The following is a 21,145-nucleotide window of genomic DNA, read 5'->3' on the forward strand; positions in this document are numbered from 1 at the left end:
TTTGAGTAACACATTCTAATAAAATGATTTGGAGAAACCATTTGTCTTTGCAGTGATTCCAGATTAAAAGTTTCCTTTCTCGGACTTCCCTGGTGGTACATTGGTTCAGAATCCGCCTGCTGGTGCAGGGGACACGGGTTCAAGCCCTGGGCCAGGAAGATACCACATACCGCAGAGCAACTAAGCCCATGCGCCACAACTACTGAGCCTGCGCTCTAGAGCCTGCAAGCCACAACTACTGAGCCTGCGCTCTACAGCTCACGAGCCACAACTACTGAAGCCCATGCACCTAGAGCCTGTGCTCCGCAAGTAGAGAAGCCACCGCGATGAGAAGCCCGCGCGCCACAACGGAGAGTAGCTCCCAGTCGCCGCAACTAGAGAAAGCCTGCGCACAGCAACGAAGACCCAATGCAGCCAAAAAAAAAAAGTTTCGTTTCTCCAACCTAAGGATTATTTCAGCCAGTGAACTTGCTCACAGTGAGCACTTCTAGAGGACGAGGCTGCTCTTCAGTTGGGCTGCCACCTGCACCATTTCAGTCAGCGCAGAGGGAACAGTGTTGGTAGCTTCTGTTCAGTCAGGCTTGTGCCCTTGGTCCCTTCCTCTGTATCTGCCCTACTGCAGGAACTAACTCTGAACTTTGCTGGAGAGATCAACAGGTTAGAACTTTCTCAAGACCAGCAGTGTCCCCTCCCATAATGAGGCAGCACCAACTGGGTGCTTAAACCGATTTTAAGATCCAGATCTACAAATGTTTTTCTCAAATTCTTGCCTTCTGGGTTTTTTTTTAGGAATAAGTGTGCATAAAATTAGAAAATGATTCTGAAGGGTAATTTCCCTAGGTTAGCAGTTTTCAAATTTAGTCTCAGGACCCCTTTACACTACAAAAAATTAAGAGCCCCAAACAGCCTTTACTATCTGGGTTATAACCATTGATGTTTATTTACTATAGTAAATGCATTTTAAAACAACAGTAACTTATGTTAACTTTCTATGAAAAACAACTTCCAAAACAAATCCAGGGAGAAGAGTGGCATTTTACATTTTTGCAGATCTCTTTCATGTCTGGCTTAATAGAAGACAGTTGGATTCTCACAGCTGCTTCCACAACCTGTTGTGTGTTGTGCTGACGTAAAGCTGAATTCACACAGATATGAAGTTGGAAAAAGGAGTTTTTAAATCGGCTTCTCAGGTAATTGAGTCTATGTGATGCTACGTCACCACTCCACAGGTGGCAGTTTCTTAAAGGCAATGTGGATCTGAAACCTTATCAATGAGCTTTTTATACTCTTACATTAAAACCCACTGGCCTTACACTTTTAATGAGTCTTACCTATGACTGATTTTATAACATCATGCATTAGGCATTTGGAAAATGCTCATTCACTGAATTATGCAAATCTTCCAAATGTCAATACATTTCATCCTACAGATCACGTTTGTTCATATCACCACCAGTCCCCTCAGAAAAGTCTAAGCATTGAGAACATGTCAAGCTCATGGCGGCAATACAAGTTTTCAAAGATTCTAATTTTTGCTTGAAAGCTTTTATCATTGGCAACACTATCAGTTTCCCTTGAAGTGAAAGGCTCATTCCGTTCGTTTTCTGGAAAATGTCTCCCAAATAGCCAAGTCTAAATACCATAATTTGCTTGTTCTTTCAAGTAGAAATGGTTATGCCATGAACAACACAGTTGTGTTGCACAACTGCTTTTCCTCAAGACAGCCACACCTCTGCGCAGCAGGAGTGCTCGTGTGTGCTTCCCGTCATTGCAGAACATGAGCTGTATGCTCAAGGGTCCAGATTTAATACAATTTATCTCTTATTAGTTCTGTTGAGGACATTTCTCAGGGAAGTTGGCAATTTTTTCACTGTGAGACCAAGGCATGGAGACACGACTGTAGTATTTGGTGCCATTGCCTTGCTTCCTGCCCAGGCACCAATTGCTGAAAAAATCTAGGAATTTCCAGTGACCGGCAGACCACATCTTGAGAACCACTGCTCTAGGTACTGCCCCAGCTGTCTTCAAAATCTAAGGTCATGATTTCTGTGGTGTAAAAAATCAAGTGAAGGCTGTGGGCTTGAAGACAGGCCTCAAGTCAAAACCCACTTGGAAGTGCCTGTCAGAGGATAACGTGAGACTAAAGCGCTGACTACCTGTGCCAGTGTTTCTCTACCATTTTTCCATCATCATTGCCTTAAGGGGCCTTAATCGGCATCTTTTTACTACTCACCCCCACTATGAAAATCTAATACGACAGACCACAGCATATTTATGTACTGTGGTCCTTTTGAGGGCCACAAATTACTGTCTCTAAGATTTTTTTTTGCCCCTCACCCAAGACCCAATTTTCATCCCCACTGAAAATGCATGCCCTGTGGCCACCAATAACTCTCCCTTCTAGGGGTCATGTCCTCCCCATTTATTTCTCAGCACTTCCCGGCTGTCATCACAGCACATAGCACAGAAGGTTAACGTTAAGGGTTTCGAAGGGAAAGCAGAGGTGTTTCTCACTCTAAACCAACCTACATCAAAAAATTTCCTTCAGGCCTTCCCTGGTGGCGCAGTGATTAAGAATCCGCCGGCCAATGCAGCGGACACGGGTTCGAGCCCTGGTCCGGGAAGATCCCACATGCCATAGAGCAACTAAGCCCGTGCGCCACAACTACTGAGCCTGCGTATTAGAGCCCGCGAGCCACAACTACTGAGCCCGCGTACCACAACTGAAGCCCGCGCGCCTAGAACCCGTGCTCCCCGACAAGAGAAGCCACTGCAATGAGAAATCTCACCGCAACAAAGAGTAGCCCCCTGCTCGCCGCAACTAGAGAAAGCCCACCCGCAGCAACGAAGACCCAACACAGCCAAAAAAAAAAAAAATTTCCTTCAGTATTGACTGAATGTCTTAAATGCAAGGGTTTGCCCAGAAATTGAGAAGGCAGGACCTACTTCAGAAAAGGACTCACCATGGAATTCTTTCAGATTGTGAATGTCCTTACAAAACAGGACTTGGGACTCAGGTGGATTATTTCTATAAAGCTTACAGTTTCAGAAAGGGCTGAGATATATCCCTCCTACGTATAGATATGATGATTATAAATAGTATACTCACCACCCCCCCCCCCAAATTTAACACTGGGCCCTAAAGCAAGCAAAATCTGGCTTAAGTACAATAGACTGATGTTCTGTAGCTCTTTACCAAGGACTCCGTGTCAAAGGAGGGGAAGGAGTGAGTGGTTCTGTGGCCTGCACTTCTACCCAAGTCTGCATGGAGGAGGGCCAAGTTAAAGGAAGGTCAGGGATGCTCCTCTGGGTCCTCTCAGGGGCTGGGAAAGACTTATGACATTTTCTGGGGAACCATGATTCTGTCCAAAGTCAAGGTGGCTCAGAGGCCTTCAGACGGCTGATATTTCCAGAAGGCCAACTCTCCATCATCACTGCAGGAGGCCAGGAGCCCCCGCTCCTTGGGATTCCAGGCCACACAGTTGACATCCTGGGAATGGGCCTGAGGCACGTGGGCCGTCACGGAGAAGGTGGGCTGCTGCAGATCTGAGCCGGGATCCTCCTCAAATACTCGGATGGCATCATCCCCACAGGCGGTAGCCAGGGCCCCTGTCAGCTGACACCTGGGGTGAACATGTGCATCAGTGAGTATGCAGGTGGCTCCTCCCTCCCCAACCTGGCAAATCAGGTAGGAGGGATTGGTTCTATAGTCCCCCTGGCCTGCTCCCGTCCCAAACTTCAGGCCTCAGCTATAAGTGTCTTATCGAAGAGTCTCCCTAACAAATACGTAGCCACAAACATCACCCCAAGCTTCAAGGGCTGCCATCTAGGTTTTCCTCCAATACAATTAACCTAAACTACATATAACTCTGAATTGCACTTTTCTCACTTGGAATAAGCCGTTTCCCTGTCATAAAGTATTCTTTGACCATTTTTTAAAAAGTGATACGATAGGCCACTGAATTCTACCATACTTTTTCTTGAGTCCATATTTGCTATTCCCAAATGTTTGCCAATATAAATAAAACTTAGATGCACATCAGGTTTTTCCATTATTTAGGATTATTTCCAAGGGATAGATTTTCAGGGCCAGAACTGCCCTCTGATCGACTCTCCTGTATGAATGGTGTCGTTCTTCTAGACTCCATAAGGGTAGAAACGGCCCTGTGGACTCATGGCTGGATTCTCCAGCCATGAATCCACAGTTTCAAGAATAAATATTTCTGGATGGTATGATGCTGTGTGACCCTCAAAGGCTGGAGCTGCCTTCATAGCCTGGAATCTTAACACAGGTGCAGGCCTGGGTCTAAGCCTGTCCCCGCTCCTGCGTACCCCAGACCGGCCAGCTCTGAGCCAGCATGGAGACAGTCTGGCCTGATCTGAAGACCTGAGGGTGGCTGCTCTCTATCCCCATGTATTCCCAAAGGTGAAAGGGAGCAGCACAGGCTTTTGACTTCTCTAAAATCTCTCCAATGGTTGGGGTGGCAGGGTGGAGGCGGTGGGGAGGTCTTACCAAGCGACATCGTAAATGGTCCTGGAGTGGAAGCCTGACAAGGTGCAGATACATTTCCAGCTAGGGTCAGAGCCGCTGCACGCCACCCCTGCATGACAGACTTCTCTTGAGCCTCAGGCATGTCCGTGTCCTGGGCATCTCAGGAGAGTATCTAACCCGCCCCAGAGGAGACCCTAATTTGCTGCGCCCCAGCCCACCCTCAGTCATGAGGCCTCATCTTCATTGCTCTGTCTCTGTCCTCACTGATCTGCCTTACACACTGCAGCCAGACTGGCATTTTTACAGCAGAATTCTGAGAAGCATATGTCCTGTTCCTCAAAACCCTTTTCCTGCCGACTACGTCTGATGGGTTAGCCTGCCTTTCAAGGCCGCCCACCAGCCAGCCCAACCCACCTCATTTCTCTCCAAACCCTTTATGCTTATGCTCCAACGACACGAGTCACTGTTCCTGGCATAAGTCTAGGCTGTCTTTACCTTCAATGCCTTTGCTCGTGTCGTCTGCACCTAGAATTCTCTTCTCGTGTTAAAATCCCGCACACTCTTTCAAGTCCAGATGAAATGGCCCCCCTTCCTCAGACGCTCCCGACTCTTTCGGCACGATACCTGGAGGCCTCTGGTGGCACACCTGCCTTTCTACCCCAGTCTCCTGGGACTCATCTGTGTGTCTCAGCCCCTCAGTAGACTAAGCCTCGTGAGAGATGGGTCTTCCTTAGCTCCCAGGCTGGGCCCTCACCTTGCTCATTGCCCGGTAGATACTGGTGCCAGATGCGCACGGTACGGTCATCACTGCAAGAGGCCAGGCGCTGGCCACTGGGGTCAAAGGCCAAGCTCCACACGGTGGATTCGTGGCCTTCGAGGGTGGCACAGCATACCCAGTCATCCTCTTCCTCCCGGTAGAGCTTCACTGTGTCGTCATAGCTGGCAGAGGCTAACAGCTGTGGGAGAGGCCAGGGAAAACACAGCACATGTCTGTAGGGCCCAAGAAGTGTCTGTGGTTCCAACATTTCTCCCTCCCAGGACAGGAGAGTCCCAGGGGTCTGCTTTTATAAAGGGATTGATGTGTCTGGGTCACAGATCGAGATCCCTGGAAAAGCCAGGTTGAGGCAGAAGAGCAGAAGAAGGCTGGATACAACCCTCCACATCAGAATTCCTTCCCACCAAGATATCTGACTCTCACCTCCTGGCTCGGGTGCCAAACCACATGCTTGACATCCTGTGTGTGAGAGTTGAGGACACTAACACATTCATACTCGTCTTCTTCATCAACTGTGCAAGAGAAAAGAAAGGAGTCCTTGAGCTGACCGACCCTGTCAGGGACACAGGGGGAGATCTGGTGGCAGGTTCCCAACTGCATCTGGAGGGACCTGGACTCACCTTCCCAGACCCACACACTCTTATCTCGGCTGCAGGTGGCAAGGAGGTTGCCAGATGGGGCCCAGGCTACTGACTTGACCTCATTTTCATGGCCCTCCAGAGTGGTTACACACTGTGAACCGGGAAGAGGGACAAGAATCAGCAGCAGCTAAGACCCCTGCGGTCCTTCTCATGGGCACAGCCCCACTGGCCCAGGCTGGCTCATGTTCCTCAACCAGCCCTGGCTGGGGGGGCAGGGAACAGGCAACAATCCTGGTCCCATCCAGCCCGGTTACCTCAAAGTCATCATTCTTCTTCTTCCAAATGCAAGTGGTAGCATCAAAGCTGGCAGAGGCCAGGTAATTCCCACAGGGAGACCAGGCCACCTTCCGCACGGTGCGCTGGTGGCCTTCACAAAGGACAGATTTGCAGATCCAGCTGTCACCTAAAAGCAGAGGACAGGCCAGGCTCTGGAGCTGGGTGCACGAGAAAGTGCTGAAGCATATCAATGCCATTGGGTAATGGGGACCAGTATTGGAGCCAAGCTGGGGGGCAAAGCTCAGTGGGTGTGTTTAATAACATGCTTTCAGAAAGTCAGTATATTAATTGACTCCACTTCCTCTGGAGGTATCCTTCTAAGTCAAATGGAAGGAGTCACCCTCCCAATTTAAAACTGTCAATAGCGCCCAAACGCCCTTGGGATAAAATTTAAACTTCATCATCTATAGCAAATTACTCTGCAGGCTACTTTCCTTCTTCTCTCTGCATTTTCCTACCTCAGCAACTATCACAATTCCCTCAACAGTTTCAGCCTATTGACATTTTAGCTTCTAGTATTTGTCGACTCCTTTGCCAGAAAAACCTTTCTCAGAGTGGCTAAGGAGGCCCCTCCACCCTCTCTCTTGGCCTGCGACCCCCGTCCAGGGTATGCCTGCCCCGCAGGCTGCGCACTCCCCGAGCCTGGCACCCACACCAAGCGCACGTAGACCCCTCGGCGGCAGCGGTCGCGCAGCCGGGCCTTACCCTCCCTGCCCCAGATGCGGACACTCCGGTCGCCCCCGCACGAGGCCAGCAAGGTTCCCGCGGGGTTCCAGGCCAGGAACCAGCAGCGGGAGTCCGGGTGCGCCAGGATACGGCCAAGCAGCACCAGCGAGTCCTTCATGGCTGCCCGGCTCAGGAGAAGGCAGAGGTGAGCAGAGCCAGCCGCGCCGACTGCGGCTCCCACCAGGCAAATCCTCTTCCTCCTGAGGGCCGGGGTCCTCCTTGGAACTAAAGCACCCGCGGCTTCTGCCGTGCTGCCCTCTGGGAGTTGTAGTCGGCCTTTCACTCCCCCCTCCCCCACAGCCCCCCACCCCCATCGGAAAGCATCACGGGACTGCCTGACACTACAAGTCCCGTGAGGCCTTGCGCAGGGAGCCGGCGACGCGCCCGGGCTGTGTCGCGCGCGGGGTCGGGGCGGGGAGCCGGAGGAGGCGGGGGCAGAGGTGGAGGAAGCCGGAAGTGGATCGGGCCCGGGTTGGTTCGGGCGTTGCGGGTTTGTGGCCTGGGATCGCTCGGACCGTGGCAGCTGAGGAGCCCGTGACGGGACGGAGCGACGCCATCCCGGCACTGAGGCCTGCTGACCGGTGAGGATCAGGAGTCGGTGAGGGGTGGGTCCTCTCTGGACACAGGTCGCACCCCAGATCGCTGTTCCCAGATCCTGGGTCCCCGATCCCTGCGGCCCAGCCTGGTCCTCCGCCCCTCGGCACCCTCTGGCCAAGACTCCTAGGCCGGGTCTCTCTTCCACCACTAACAGATAACTCCGCCCCAGCCCCTCTCCCCACTCTGCTCTGCCAAGATCCAGCGGGCCCCCAGCCCTCTCCGGGTCATCATCCTGCACCTCCGCAGCCCCACTCCAGGGACCCTGTCCCCGCCCCCCGAACCTCTGCAGCTCTCCTGTCTCTGCTCTGCCCTCGGTCCCACCCCCATCCTCCGGTGTCGGCCCTGACAGCCTTGCGCCAGCCTCACCTCTGCGAACCCAGCGCGTTGCTCTCCTCCCCCCGGACAGGCAGGCTCTGTGCGCTCGGCGGAGGTCGGCGGCGACCAGCAGCGACCGCGGAGCGACGGCGGGCGGCCCCGGGCATGTACGCCCCCGGAGGCGCAGGGCTGCCTGGCGGGCGCCGGCGGAGGAACCCGGGAGGCAGCGCTCTGCCCAAGCAGCCGGAGCGTAGCCTGGCCTCGGCGCTGCCGGGTGCCCTGTCCATCACCGCGCTGTGCACTGCCCTCGCCGAGCCTGCCTGGCTGCACATCCACGGTGGCACCTGTTCCCGCCAGGAGCTGGGGGTCTCCGACGTGCTGGGCTCCGTGCACCCGGACCTGCTGAAAGGTGAGGGCGCTGCGCGCCGGCCCTCTTCTTTCTGGACGACAGGGCCTCCTCGGTAGGGTGCCGGCTGGAGCTGAGATAGCCTGGGGCAGGCACTTGGTTGAAGGAAACAGCCCCATTCGTGCCTGGTGTTCATGCCCACCAGGTGGCTCTGTTTGGGGTCCAGCCCCTCATTAATTCTGATGTTATTCAGCCAAGCACCCACTCCTCAACGCCATGCTAATCTGGACTGCTATTTTAGGCGTCTGCCGGGCGAAGGGCGCCGTATATGGAGAGAAGATAAGGGTGCTAGGCATCACAATCAGCTGTCTCCTTCTGAGGAGCCTCTGGGATACAGGAAGGTTTCTTTGGGACAGCCTGATTGATGGAGAAAAAGGAACTTTTAAATATGGCTAGAGTTTAAAAGATGTTTTTGAGTTGTACAGTAATTTGATTGTTGTTAGAGACAAAGGGAGTCTATGGTATTTTCAATAACCAGAAGTCAGTTCCATTGCCACCCTCAGTAAAACAATAGGAATTTGGTTCTTGGAACCCTCACAAGTGTGCCCGAATGAGGTAAGTTTGCTTTGTTCGTCATCCTGCTTCTCAGCCAGGGAGGCAGAGGAAAGGGGAAAGGGACCGTGGTCTTTACTGGACCCAGGGGAGGCCTGTAGCTCATCCTGCCCACCCTGTCTGTAGTAATGAAGGGTAAAGGCTGTGTGGTGTGGGGGTCAGGATGGCACTGCCTGGCTTTTACAGAGAAAATGGTCAGTGGATTCCAAACAGCCCTTAGTAACAGCGGAGTTCATTACCCGCAAGGCCTTTTGAGCCATTCGTGAATGCTTTCTCCCTGTGCCACTCCCTGGCTGTAATTCATTCCAGATGTTTACTGCCCCATGTATCAGAAGCCCATCCTGTTAGATATCTTCACGTTGCCTTTTTACGGATTCAGGCTCTGGGATTTGGTGAAAAGGTCAAGTTTTCCTTTGGAGAACTTGGATCATATATACCACTTATGCAGGTTGTGGCTGAAAAGCCGTATCCTTGTGGCCTAATCTTGTCTTCCGCTGAGAGTTCTTTTGCTGTTTTGCATTTCTCTTGAGTCTTTGAAGCTTTAGGATGATTTTGTAGAGAGCAGGTTGGGGGCTTCTGGTTTGTTTCTAGATTTCACCTTGATGATAGCTTTCTCTGCGTTGGCTCATTACGAGCAAAGTTATCCACACGATGGAGGCCGTGTGACGTGCAGCTTTTTCTGTGGCGTGTAGCTGGTGACAGAAAGCCCATCAAGCTTGAGTTGAATGGTTTTTCCCTTAGCGTGTTCCCCTGTACTTGCCTTTTTTTGAGGAACAGCTGCCACCTTTCCACCGCTTCACCCAGACCGTGGCAGTTGATCGATCCCCTGATGGTCAGTGTTTCAAGGGCTTGGTGTCATTTCCAAACTGGGAGAGAGTTCACGATGCTTCTCCATTTCATTTCATTCCTAGGGAGGCTCTTAAAATTCATGCCATGAGGGGAGGGGCCGTCTGATCCCGTGTCCTCATTCCAAAGGTCCAGGAAACTGGTGTCTCAGAGAGGTGAAGTGATCTCTCCAGGGCCACACAGCTGGGAGTGGCATAGCTGAGTGTACCTCACCGTTGACTCCAGTTTAAAGTGACGCTGTCTCGTTTATGTTTTTTAACCTTTGCTTTACTTCAGCCGTCATAAGGAATGATCTCACGATCGTTCAGTCCACTCTGGCGTGCATCCTTGTCAAAGCCATGTCAAAAGTAAGAATAAATTCTTGGTGCAGTTCTCCTTTGTTTACACATATATTTACCTCTTCTGAGAAATTATCCAAGCCAGGTTTTGTGTTTTCTAAAGCACGTCGCCTTCACCTTTACATTATGCCTGCTCGTGTGTTTAGGGATCTTAACCCATGAATAGTTTCGGCCTGGTTTTCCTTGGCCATCTTCTTGGCCATTACAAGCTGGGAACACTTGGTGTCCATTAATAAAGGAGTTGACAGTGCTACCTCATGAGCTACCACAGAAGAAGGCGAGGAATCCAAAGGTCCCTGTTTCTCTTCTTCTTCTTTGTACCAGTTGGCTTTTCGGTGCCCAGTGGGCCTTCAGATGTATGCTATTCTGTGGGATTGTACTGAGCCTCAGGGCCTGGCAGATACCCTAGCATGGAAGCCTGGGATATTCCCCATCTCAGGAGGGAGCAGAACTATGGGGTACAGATCCGGTGCCTGTAGATGCTTCCAGAGGGAGAACAGACTCTGCCAGGTCTCTGCAGGCGACAGGGAGTGGCCAGGGCCAGCAGGCTTTGGGACGGTGTCTTCCCATTTCTTGGCCCCCTGCCTGAGTGCCAGGCATTGTGTAAACCCACTTCACGCCTGGCTGTAGTGTCTCCTAAACAACATCTTTATTTGGTAGGGACTGTCATCACCCCACCCCCCGCCCCAACACACACACACACACACACACACACACACGTCTCGGGCTCAGGGAGGTCAGGTCACTTGCTCGGGGACACACAGCTGATCTGAGTGGTGTGGACTCCACGCTCACCACTGTACCTTAGCGCACAACTGAGCTTCTTTCTCCTTCCATCAGAGCTGTCCCAGGCCTCTTATTTCCCCATTCTAGCTGAGTTTTCATCACAAGCCTAGGCAAAGCTGCGTCTTTTTATTCCTCATCACCTTACGTTGGTGAGCTGAGGCAAAGCCACTCATCCTCCCGCTGTCATTCCCAGAGCCCTTGAAGGCTTTAACAAATGCCGTTGGCTTAAAAGATCCACCAGAACTCTGCCACTCCCCTGCTCCTCACAAAGCTCTTCTTCAGTCTGGGCCCGGGGTGTGGACAGAGATGTGCCCAGACCGATAGTGGCCCCCAGCAGGAGAGCCCAGAGAATCACTCCTTCTGAGCCCCAGTCCCTCTCTGCCTCTCAAGCGTGCCCAGCAAAGGGCAGCAGGGACCACAGCCTCAGGAAGCATCTCTGGAGAATGAGGGAGTTTAGGATGTGAAGTCGGGGGAATCACGGTTGACAGCAAGCCACAGGAAGATCAAGGGCCTTCCAGGAAGGGCCGGAGTGTCTGAGGGGTGGTGACCGATGCAGCTGGCATTTCCCAATCCCGTGGGGCCTGTCCTCAGAGGCAGCTGGGCTAGGACCATTGGTATCTGTGGGATGACCCAGCCAGGCACTGGAGGGCCCTCTTCGAGTCTTGTGTCAGAAGCCTTGGTTGGAAAAAAAAGTCACACCGGGCAGTGGCTGCGCAGGTGGGTGCTGGAAGGACTGGGGCCCCCGGGGACGTGCCTCTGACTCAGGGACTCCAGTGAGGGGGGAAATAGGAGACGGGACAGAAGGGAACTGGCCAGAAGCCACTTGAAGCGTCCTGCCTGCAGCCTCTTTGGGTCAGGAGGGGTGAGAGCCATGGGCAGGTAGACAGGAAGAGCCAGGGCCTTCAAAACAAATCCAGCCCAGTGACTTACCAATGACCTTGGGCAAAGTCAGCTCCTTGGGATCCTGTTACACAGCAGCTGCCCTCTTCCCCAGTGACTGGAGGGAACAGTCAAGCAATAGTTACCAAAATAAACAGGCCACACAGCACAACTGGGGGGTAGGATGTATTCTGTCTTACTGGAGTGTAGTGGGTGCACCACTGTTTTGTTTTTTTTAAACAATTTTTGTTTGTTTATTTGTTTGTGCCACACGGCTTGTGGGATCCTAGTTCCCCGACCAGGGATCAAACCTGGGCCCCCAGCAGTGCAGCACAGAGTCCTAACCACTGGACCACCAGGGAGTTCCCTGCACCACTGGTTTGAGTTTAAAATTAGGACCCTGCTCCATGTGCCATTTCTCTCCACAAATAAAGTAACACACATGTAACATCTGAGGATTTTGCTTCTCTTTGGTAGCCCTCTCAATGGAGCAGATATTCATTGCCCTCCCTGCCATACTGATGTCTGACAGGGAGGAAAGAAAGGGACATTGAGATCCCGACCCCAGGAGAGTCTGAGCTGGGTTCTAAGCGTGTCAGGGATAACGCTGCCTGTCTTCCCTGTGTGCTCTGAGACCGCTGAGGGATGTAGGGCAGGCTCCTGGGGTATCTCTTAGCATCACTCCAAGGAAAGTCCCCACTTGGCTTCCCCGCTGAGCCTGAAGGTTTGCTCAGAGCTTTGGAGTAGAGAAAGGCAGAAGGCGTCACGTAGAAACAAAACCTGTTTGAATTGTGGGTCCAAAGCCCCTTCTCTGTACTGCATTGTCACCCTGGTGGCACAGGTCCTCAGTCTGGCATTAGTGGGCTCCTCCTTTGGCCCACACTGGCTGACGTGTGTGGACGGAGCAGTTTCTGTGTAAGGAGGAAAGGCACGCCAGAGAAGAGACACTGCTGTGGCCGCCCAGCGCAGAGGGAGTGGGGCGGCTCATCCCCAGCACTTTGTGCTTTGACCCTCCCCACGCACCCCTGTGCAGGCGGGGCAGGTGTTATAGCTTCCCTTTGACAGGGTGAGCGCAGAGGCCAAGGGCATTCAGTGACTTGCTCAAGGTGACATACAATCTGTGGGAGAGCTAGGATTGGGTGCCAAATCCAGTGACTTCTGCTTTTCAGAGCCAGACTCTGAGGACTGCAGAAGCTTAGACCACACCCAGCAGGTTTTGCCCAGTAATTCCCAGTATGAGTTCCTTTCAAACCTTTTAAGGTTTGCTTAACGACCCAAACCTTTTCTGCCTAGAAGAGATTTCATGCTTCCAGCTGTTCCCTTAGTGAGCTCAGCAGCTGCTGGCACTGGCGATGGCTCTGCCAGCATTCATAGCCACCTTTGACCTTTCATTCAAATACAGCTCTTTAGGATTTGATTGATTAGCTCCAGCGAGGAAAAATTAAAACGGCTAACCCTGGTGCTAACGGCTAACTCACGACGCAAGGGAGCCTGACCCGGATTTGGAGTCTAGCTGTGTGCCGTGTGACCTGCAGGAAGTCACTTAACCTCCTGGAGGCTCCAATTCCTCATCTGAACCATGTGATGAATCCCCCAGAGTGGAGTGAGGCTTAACTAAGATGACGTTTGCCCCATCTGCGTGCACAAGCAGGAATACCTGGAGGAACACACAAAAAACTACCAACAATGTTTGTCTCTTGGGAGGGGCAGCTGGACATCTGTGCAAGTCCTCCTTATTCCTAAGATAAGTGTATTCTGAAACATAAGACACGTAGAAGTGTATCCAGCGGATGTACGTTTTAAAGGATGATAATCAAGTGAACATCCTATACTCACTTATGCAGCCAAAGATAGTATCGTTGAAGCCCTGTGTGTTACATTTTTCAGTTAAAACTAGTTGCTAAATTAAAACGGAGTTGAGGGCTTCCCTGGTGGTGCAGTGGTTAAGAATCCGCCTGCCGACGCAGGGGGCACGGGTTCGAGCCCTGGCCCGGGAAGATCCCACATGCCATGGAGCAACTAATGCCCGCGTGCCACAACTACTGAGCCTGTGCTCTAGAGCCCGTGAGCCACAAATACTGAGCCCGCATGCCACAACTACTGAGGCCCGCGCACCTAGAGCCCATGCTCTGCAACAAGAGAAGCCACCGCAATGAGAAGCCCGTGCACCGCAACAAAGAGTAGCCCCCGCTCTCAGCAACTAGAGAAAACCCGCATGCAGCAGTGAAGACCCAATGCAGCCAAAAATTAAATAAATGAATAAATTAATTAATTAAAAATAAACAACACTGAGTTGACTTTAAGTACTACAATTAAAGCATCACTCAGAGGTCCTGGTCACGTTGAGTAATGCTGGAGGAATCTGAACACGGCCTGCTGCAGAGCGGAGTGTGATGTAAGCCCCTATACCCTGCCACTCGCAGGTTATTCTTGGAAGCACTAGAAGAACACTTTCGTCCTGCCCCATCCCTGCCACGTGCCACGTGGACCCCAGAAGAACTGTCTCAGAGAGCTTTCAGCAATATTCAGAATGCAGCCAGGAAACAGCCCCCGTCTCCAGGAGCTTTGGTTTCAGAGAGGCCCTGTGGGTTTCTAGACCCCTTCAGGCTCGCAGGACCGGATTAAATGGAGGCTGGACCTGGTTGCTGGCAGAGCTAATGCACAGGCAAGCCTGCTAGCAGCAGGCGATCCCTCAGGCTGGATGATTGGGCCCCAAAACAGATGGTTAGCTGACAAGAGAGTGACAGGTAGCTCTGAAGCCAGATCAAAGCGTATGAATCATGTGTGGGCCCAGGCAACATCTGCCTGGTGAATTCTGAGCCTGAGGCGGTAGGGAGTGCACGCTGTCACAAAGGCCCGGGGCCTCTGCATATCTGGTCTGGTTTTTCCGCGTGGGAGGCTGCGCCCTCTGCCCAGGACCCCACGATGCCGATCAACGTCAGTTGATTTGAGGCTGCTTTGTTCATCTCAGGTGCCCTCCCCAGGTTTTCGGACTCTTCTTCATCAGTTCACCTCCCTCTAGGTCCAGGATCAGTGTTTCTTGGGGTGTAAGGCTTAGGCCCCCTGCGCTGCTGGTAAAAATCCAGATTCCTAGGCCCTGCTCCAGACCAAGAGCTCAGAATCTCTGGAGCTTGGGAACATGCTCTCAACCAGCACCCTGGGGATTCTCCTGTGCACGAGAGAGTGATAACCACCGTCCAACAGCCTCTCAGCCTGAGATCAAAACTCAGGAAAGCCCAGCAGGCCAGGCTCCTGAGGAGAACTTTCAGCCAATAAAGCTTGTGGTTCCCCACCTCCAAAAAAAAAAAAACTCGGGAAAGGAGCCTACAGTGTAAGTCTTGCCAGCCCTTTTCAAATTTTCCCAAATCACTTGGTGACCCATGGCCCAAATAAAAGAAGAACTTGCCAGTGGCTGAATAGAGGAAGTTAAGGCCCATTTCCTACTTTTTATCAAAGCTTAAAATGGTATCTTTTTGGACCAGCCTTTATTCTGTCTGTGTGTTTCTAGAACTGTGGCAGTTTGCGTAGATATCAAAGGGAGCTGACAGTGTGTGGTCTAGATGGAATAAAAAAAAAAAAAGAAAAAAGGAAAGAATGGTATTAAAGTCCTAGAGGGAAATGTAGGTTGCTTGATGGGGTCTGGTGTGTAGCTGTCCTCCTGGTATCTTTCACTATGACCCTGGGGGCTCTTTACTCTTTGAATGTTGGGTCTCCTGTTTTAGTATCTTCCTTTTTCTTGGATCATTCCCTCATTTTGGTAGAGCGAGCACCCCCCAATGGCTTTGCCCTCATTTTAGAAGGTATTTGGGGCTGTCAGTTTCTGAGCCTTTCAGGCTTTTGTGGTGTAAACCTAGCTGCTTCTTACCTTTTCCCATTTCCGGCTTATACTTCAGTTTATCTATTCTCTCAAGTCAGTTCTAGTTCTGAGTCCCGTTACTTCCCAGTTTCCAGAATTTTGTTTTGCCCTTCTTCTCTTTGTGTGGGTTTATGTCTTAATTTTTTTTTGTTGTTTTAGTAGGGTTCGGGAGGGAGCAAAAATAAATGTGGAGGTCCAGTCTACCAGCTTTCCCCATCTATTTAGTCCTCTCTTGTCATTACAAGGTTCTCTAAACTGCTTCAGCTTCTTTTTGAACAAAAGGGTTGTGAGTGAGTGACTGGATAGAGCATGGACTTGAATGGGCCTCTGGCCTTCGTCCCTTTGGCTTTTCCTGCCAGCCCAAAGCATGCTTTAGCAGAATGGGTTAACATGTCTGATTAATTGTCAGGATCCTTAAAAATGGTTAGGAGAGCGTGGCAAGTACAGTTAACCCTTGAACGACAGTGGGGTTAGGGATGCTGACCCTCCCAGCAGTTGAAAATCTGTGTATAATTTGTGTAATTTATAGTTGGCCCTCCGGAGCCGTGGTTCCAGGTTGCAGATTTAACCAACCCCGATCGTGTAGTACCGTAGTGTTTACTACTGAAAAAGAAGTCCACACATAAGTGGGCCCTCACCGTTCAAACCCATGCTGTTCAAGGGTCAACCGCACACTGAAGTGGAGCCCTGCACTTGGACTAGTCTTGTTGGAAAGGGAGGAAGGACTTGAGGCACACGGGAGCAGTGACCCAGGGGTCCTGTCTTCGAATAGGGAGGCTCCTCCACCCCCTCTGCAGCCCCACTGGGAGCGGGAGCTGAGACCACGCCCCCCTCCAGTCCTCCCCTGGCTCGCCGGCCTGTGGTGGAGGGGGGGCTTCCTGCCCCAGGGTGCTGCCCGGGAGCCTGAGGATCTGCTCCTCCCCCTACAGATTTCTGCATGAATCCCCAGACAGTCCTGCTCCTGCGGGTCATCGCCGCCTTCTGCTTCCTGGGCATCCTGTGTAGTCTCTCCGCCTTCCTTCTGGATGTCTTCGGGCCCAAGCATCCAGCCCTGAAGATCACCCGTCGCTATGCCTTCGCCCACATCCTCACAGGTAAGCTCGGGCTACTCCCAGTCGGGGAGGAACTGCCACAGGGCGGGGGCGGCATCCTGTCTGGAGTTGCAGGTGGGGGCGAAGGGGTGTCGTGAGCAGACCCTGTTCCCGACGCTCATTTCAGCTCTAGCCTTTCGCAGAGCGCTGGCGTGTGAGAGCAGCTGGCTTCCGTCATTTGCACGTATGCCCGCCAGGACCACAGACCCACTCGGCTGAGCTGTAGGGAGGGAATATTGTTAGGATTGACATCATGGCTCTCTAAGAACAGGATGTGAAGCTCAGCCAGGCTCATGGGCCTGGAAGGAGCAAGGGAGGAACTACAGTGTCTCCCTGTGTCTCCCTGGAGTACATGGTCTCAGATTCTCTCTCCACCCCCCTCCCGCTTCCCTGCAGGCCAGCCTTCTCTGCTCATACGAGGCTTCTCTCCTCCCTCGTGATGGGGCTGCTGTGTTGATTTGACCTAGGGTATCAGCGACTCCAGCTCCCAAACTGCACGACCTTGTCTATTCCGCTCGAAGCACCCAATGACTTCTAGCGGCCCTAGTATCCCAATTCCAAATTCTTTTTTTTTTTTTTTAATATTTATTTATTTGGCTGCACCGGGTCCTAGTTGTGGCACGTGGGATCTTCATTGCCACAGGCAGGATCTTTAGTTCTGGCATGTGGAATCTTTAGTTGCGGCATGCGGGATCTTTAGTTGTGGCACACGGGATCTAGTTCCCTGACCAGGGATCGAACCCGGGCCCCCTGCATTGGGAGTGCAGAGTCTTAACCTCTGGACCACCAGGGAAGTCCCCAATTCCAAATTCTTAAGACAGAGAGAATCTAGTTGGCCCGGGTGGGGTCAGGCCTCTGTCTCCCGCCTCAGCCACAAGAGCTCCCCCTTGCAGTGTCTGGGGCCGGGCAGGTTCTCTGAAAATGGGGTTTGGGTAGAGAGACTGCAGTTGATTCCTCAAGCATCCCGGCTGCGGGGTGCCTGCTAACCCCTTTTCTCTGCTGTCCCTCTGTCCCCCAGTCCTGCAGTGTGCCACCGTCATCGGTTTTTCTTACTGGGCTTCCGAACTCATCCTGGCCCAGCAGCAGCAACATAAGAAGTACCACGGCTCCCAGGTTTATGTCACCTTTGCTGTTAGCTTCTACCTGGTGGCAGGCGCGGGCGGGGCCTCAATCCTGGCCACAGCAGCCAACCTCCTGCGCCACTACCCCACGGAGGAAGAGGAGCAGGCGCTGGAGCTGCTCTCAGAGATGGAGGAGAACGAGCCCTACCCGGCAGAGTACGAGGTCATCAACCAGTTCCAGCCGCCCCCGGCCTACACGCCCTAGTGCCAGCCGTGGGCCCTCCTCCTTGGCAGCCCTCCCCGCTCTGCAGTGCCCTCCACACCCAGAGGTGCTCCTTTCCCCAGCGGGCCTCACCGGGAGGATCCTGACCGTCTTCACCAACCTTCCCCGGGAGAGACTCTGCCTTTAGCGTTTGTTCATGGATCCCCGCTCTCAAAACCTGGGGTTCACTGGTTTTAGATAATGGCACTGTTTCCCTTCTTTCCACCCCCCTCTCGTTCCACAGTCACTCGTCATTACCAACCAGGGATGGTCGTACACGTTTTCCCCCTTCGTGGGCCCTATCTCTGAGACTGAGACTTTCCTTGGGGAGCTGTTGACAGTGGACGGTCCCCGCTAGAAGAGGCGTCCACGGGGCCCAAGGGAAAGGGGACCGTGCCCTGCGGGCTCGCCTCATAGCTGTCCACATGTGCCCCACAGCGTAGCTCTGGGCTGAGCCCTGCCCCTGCCCCTTCTGGGAGTGCCCAGTACCGGGCTGCCCGCTCTGTGGAATTCTCTGCACTTTAGTCTTTGGACTGCCTGTCACGTGTGTTCTGGTTCTGCAGGGAGAAGGGGTGGCTGCTGGGAAGCAGAGCACGTGCTCTCCCTGACCCGTCCCTGCCTGGTGGCCGGCGCCCTGGCGTGAGCCTGAGGCCCCCCGGAAAGGATCAGTGTGAAGGGGGCCAAATCTCCCCAGCCCTGTCACCTTTTAAAATGTGAGTGGTTTTAAAAGGGAAAAACAAAACTGAGCAACAACACCAATACTCTCTTTTTAAACTAGCGACAAGACTGTCATCGTCGTCCTTCAGCTATTTATCCCGTCCCTTCTGGCCCTGCCATGTTTGGGGCCCGCAGACCCCTCCAGCCCCTGGTAGTTCCTCCCCGAATCCCTCCTGGCAGAATGCAGCCCTCCTCCCTTGCCCCCTCCTCCCAGTGACCACGGCTCCCTGCGGCCTTCCTGTGGAACCCAGAGCCACATCAGCCTGGCTGGCTGGCCAGCGTGGTGCTCCTCAGGACCGCGGCACTGAGGCATAACCTGGCCTCCGTGCAGGAACAGGGGCTGCAGCAGGGCAGGGAGCCCGCCGCTCTCCACGTAGGAACTGTGACCAGGGGGGCCCTGCTGCATGAGGTGTCAGAACCCCCTGTCAGGCGAGCTGCCCTGGCTGTGCCCTTCAGGCTCAGTGTGTCCCCTAGACTGTGAGCTGAATGTACGGTCCACAGGGACCCTTCTTGAATGTACTCTGGTCTCACAGTGTGCTGCCGGCTCTTTCTTGCCCGGCCAACGCTCTGGCCGTTCTGTTGGCCACACGTGGCTCTGGATCGGCTGAATTTTCTGCCCTGAGATATGGGGCATAAAGTGGGAGAAACCGGAGAGACCTACGGTGTGGATCCAAATGGCCAAGCTTCTTTGGAATCGGTGTCCAGTGTTGAGCCGAAAAGCAGATGGATCCCCGTGTCCTTCACAGGCGATAGAGTAAGACTGGAGCACGGACACCATTGTTGACCTGTGGCTAGACGGGGACTGTCATGTCCCTTGTCCTTCTTTGGCCAGACTGCCTGAGGATGTCTGGACAGACGCCTGTTTCGGTGGTGAAGGCCATGTCTGCGCCTGAGTGAGCGGCCACGTGGGGTTCACTGCGATGCCAAAGTGTGTCCCATGGTGACTCTCACACTCTTCTAGACTCTTCTCTTAGGCAAGAAAGACTGCCGTGTGATACCTGAGCACAAAGCCGAGGAGCTAAATTAAGTCTTGACTTGCTGTAGAGTCTGAGTTTGGCAGATTTCCAGGGTGCAGCCAGCTCTCTCTGACCCTGGGGTTCTGAGCAGGCGGACCAGGAGACCGGGCACCGAACACGCATGCCAAAGTGACCGGTCGTCTCATGAGGACCCAGACATGACCCTGTGGACCGTTCCGCGTGGTTCGGAACCCACTTTTTATTAGCTACCCACTCCTCTGGGCTTTCTTTCTCTTTTCCCCTGCCCTCCTGACACTGATAGTTTGTCATATAAACTCCCTTGGTTGTGTTCCTTTTATTTTCTAGAAAAAAAAAATTAAAAGCAAAACAAAACAAAAAAACCCGAAACCACAAATAAGAATATAAATGCCAATGGCTCCCTGTCCTTTTTCTGTCGCAGCTTCCCTGAGTTGGTTCGTTCCCTTCCTCTTAGAGAGGCAGGAGAAATTGAGGAAGTGTGAACGTAATTTTTAAAAAGTTAGAAGGGACTTGAGTCTGCCTGCTGCATGCAAGGCATCTGCACCTAAATGACCCTCCTGATCCTGACAACTTCCGCACCGAGGTCCCAAGGCTGGGAGCCATAGGTGCTTCCGCCCAAGTCCTTGATTTCAGACCCTGAGCTCTTCCCTCTGCATCCTGTGAGCTGCAGGAGAGAGCGTGGCTTCTGAACTCCAGCCCTTGTGCGGAGAGAAATAGACTTCTGCAGGGCCAGGACTTGCAGAAGAAGCTGCACTTCCTTTTGAAGCCACGGGAAATGACCACTGACTTCCAGGGAGAGGTGTGTGAGTGCAAACGGCTCCAGGAGTGTAACGTCAATGCCTCCAGCAGTTACCCACGTTCCCTTCGTCCATTCACACCTTCAGCCGACACGCTGGGCCCCAGTGTGCATCACAGTGAAAGAGCTCAGGGCTCCCCTGGAGGAGCAGCCCACTTGGGTTTCTGTTTTTATTCCCGGGAAGAATACGTGTCTTTCTCGGGAGCTGGGAATGGGTTCGCTCTCTCATTTCATTTCATTTCAGACATTTACGAAAGGCGCCTTGTGTACAAAGCACCGTTTAGGCACCGTGAGAGAAATGTGATGACCTTCAGGGGCCCTGTCTCCAAAGATTTCATATTCTTAGCCCGGGAGGTGGACTCGACCACGGAAAGGTAGAGCGAAGTAAGTGGTCTACTGGACAGCTGGGAAAAGTGCTGCGCCCAACGGGGAGACTGGTTCCTACCTCAGGGATTACGAGAGGCTTCCTGGACGAGGCAGCCTAGTGTAAGAAGGTGTTTGGAAGTGGGGTGGGGGGAATTTCTGCTGAGGGAAAGCAAGAACAGAAGCACACCTGGCGGCCAGGACGTGGTGAGAGAAGAGGCGAGAAAGGCAAGGGGGCCCCGTTTGAGGAACTAAAAGCAGTGGAAAGCCCTGGAGGGATTTTGAGAAGAGAAAGGAGGGTTTATTTGAAGGACTGGTGACTGTGAAGAAGGGTCAGTCTGGTGTCCAGTGGAAGAGTCTGAGGGTGTGTGGAGT

General features: G+C 52.8%; 2 protein-coding genes across 2 annotated transcripts; one reads left to right on the plus strand and one right to left on the minus strand.

Moving 5' to 3' along the window:
* Positions 1 to 195: 195 nt before the first annotated feature.
* Positions 196 to 7,156, minus strand: CIAO1 (cytosolic iron-sulfur assembly component 1). Its single transcript, XM_060027332.1, has 7 exons — positions 6,890 to 7,156; positions 6,163 to 6,311; positions 5,888 to 5,999; positions 5,691 to 5,779; positions 5,247 to 5,448; positions 4,514 to 4,601; positions 196 to 3,623 (listed from the first exon to the last, which is right to left on the minus strand). Exons 1-7 carry the CDS (start codon positions 7,026 to 7,028, stop codon positions 3,383 to 3,385), a joined length of 1,020 nt encoding a protein of 339 aa, XP_059883315.1. The 5' UTR covers positions 7,029 to 7,156; the 3' UTR covers positions 196 to 3,382.
* Positions 7,157 to 7,343: 187 nt separating this feature from the next.
* On the plus strand, positions 7,344 to 19,971 carry TMEM127 (transmembrane protein 127). The gene is made up of 4 exons (XM_060027334.1): positions 7,344 to 7,491; positions 7,914 to 8,231; positions 16,415 to 16,579; positions 17,595 to 19,971. Exons 2-4 carry the CDS (start codon positions 7,988 to 7,990, stop codon positions 17,900 to 17,902), a joined length of 717 nt encoding a protein of 238 aa, XP_059883317.1. The 5' UTR covers positions 7,344 to 7,491; positions 7,914 to 7,987; the 3' UTR covers positions 17,903 to 19,971.
* The last annotated feature ends 1,174 nt before the right edge of the window (positions 19,972 to 21,145 follow it).

This window comes from Delphinus delphis, chromosome 12, assembly GCF_949987515.2.
Source record: "Delphinus delphis chromosome 12, mDelDel1.2, whole genome shotgun sequence".
NCBI classification, from domain to species: domain Eukaryota; kingdom Metazoa; phylum Chordata; class Mammalia; order Artiodactyla; family Delphinidae; genus Delphinus; species Delphinus delphis.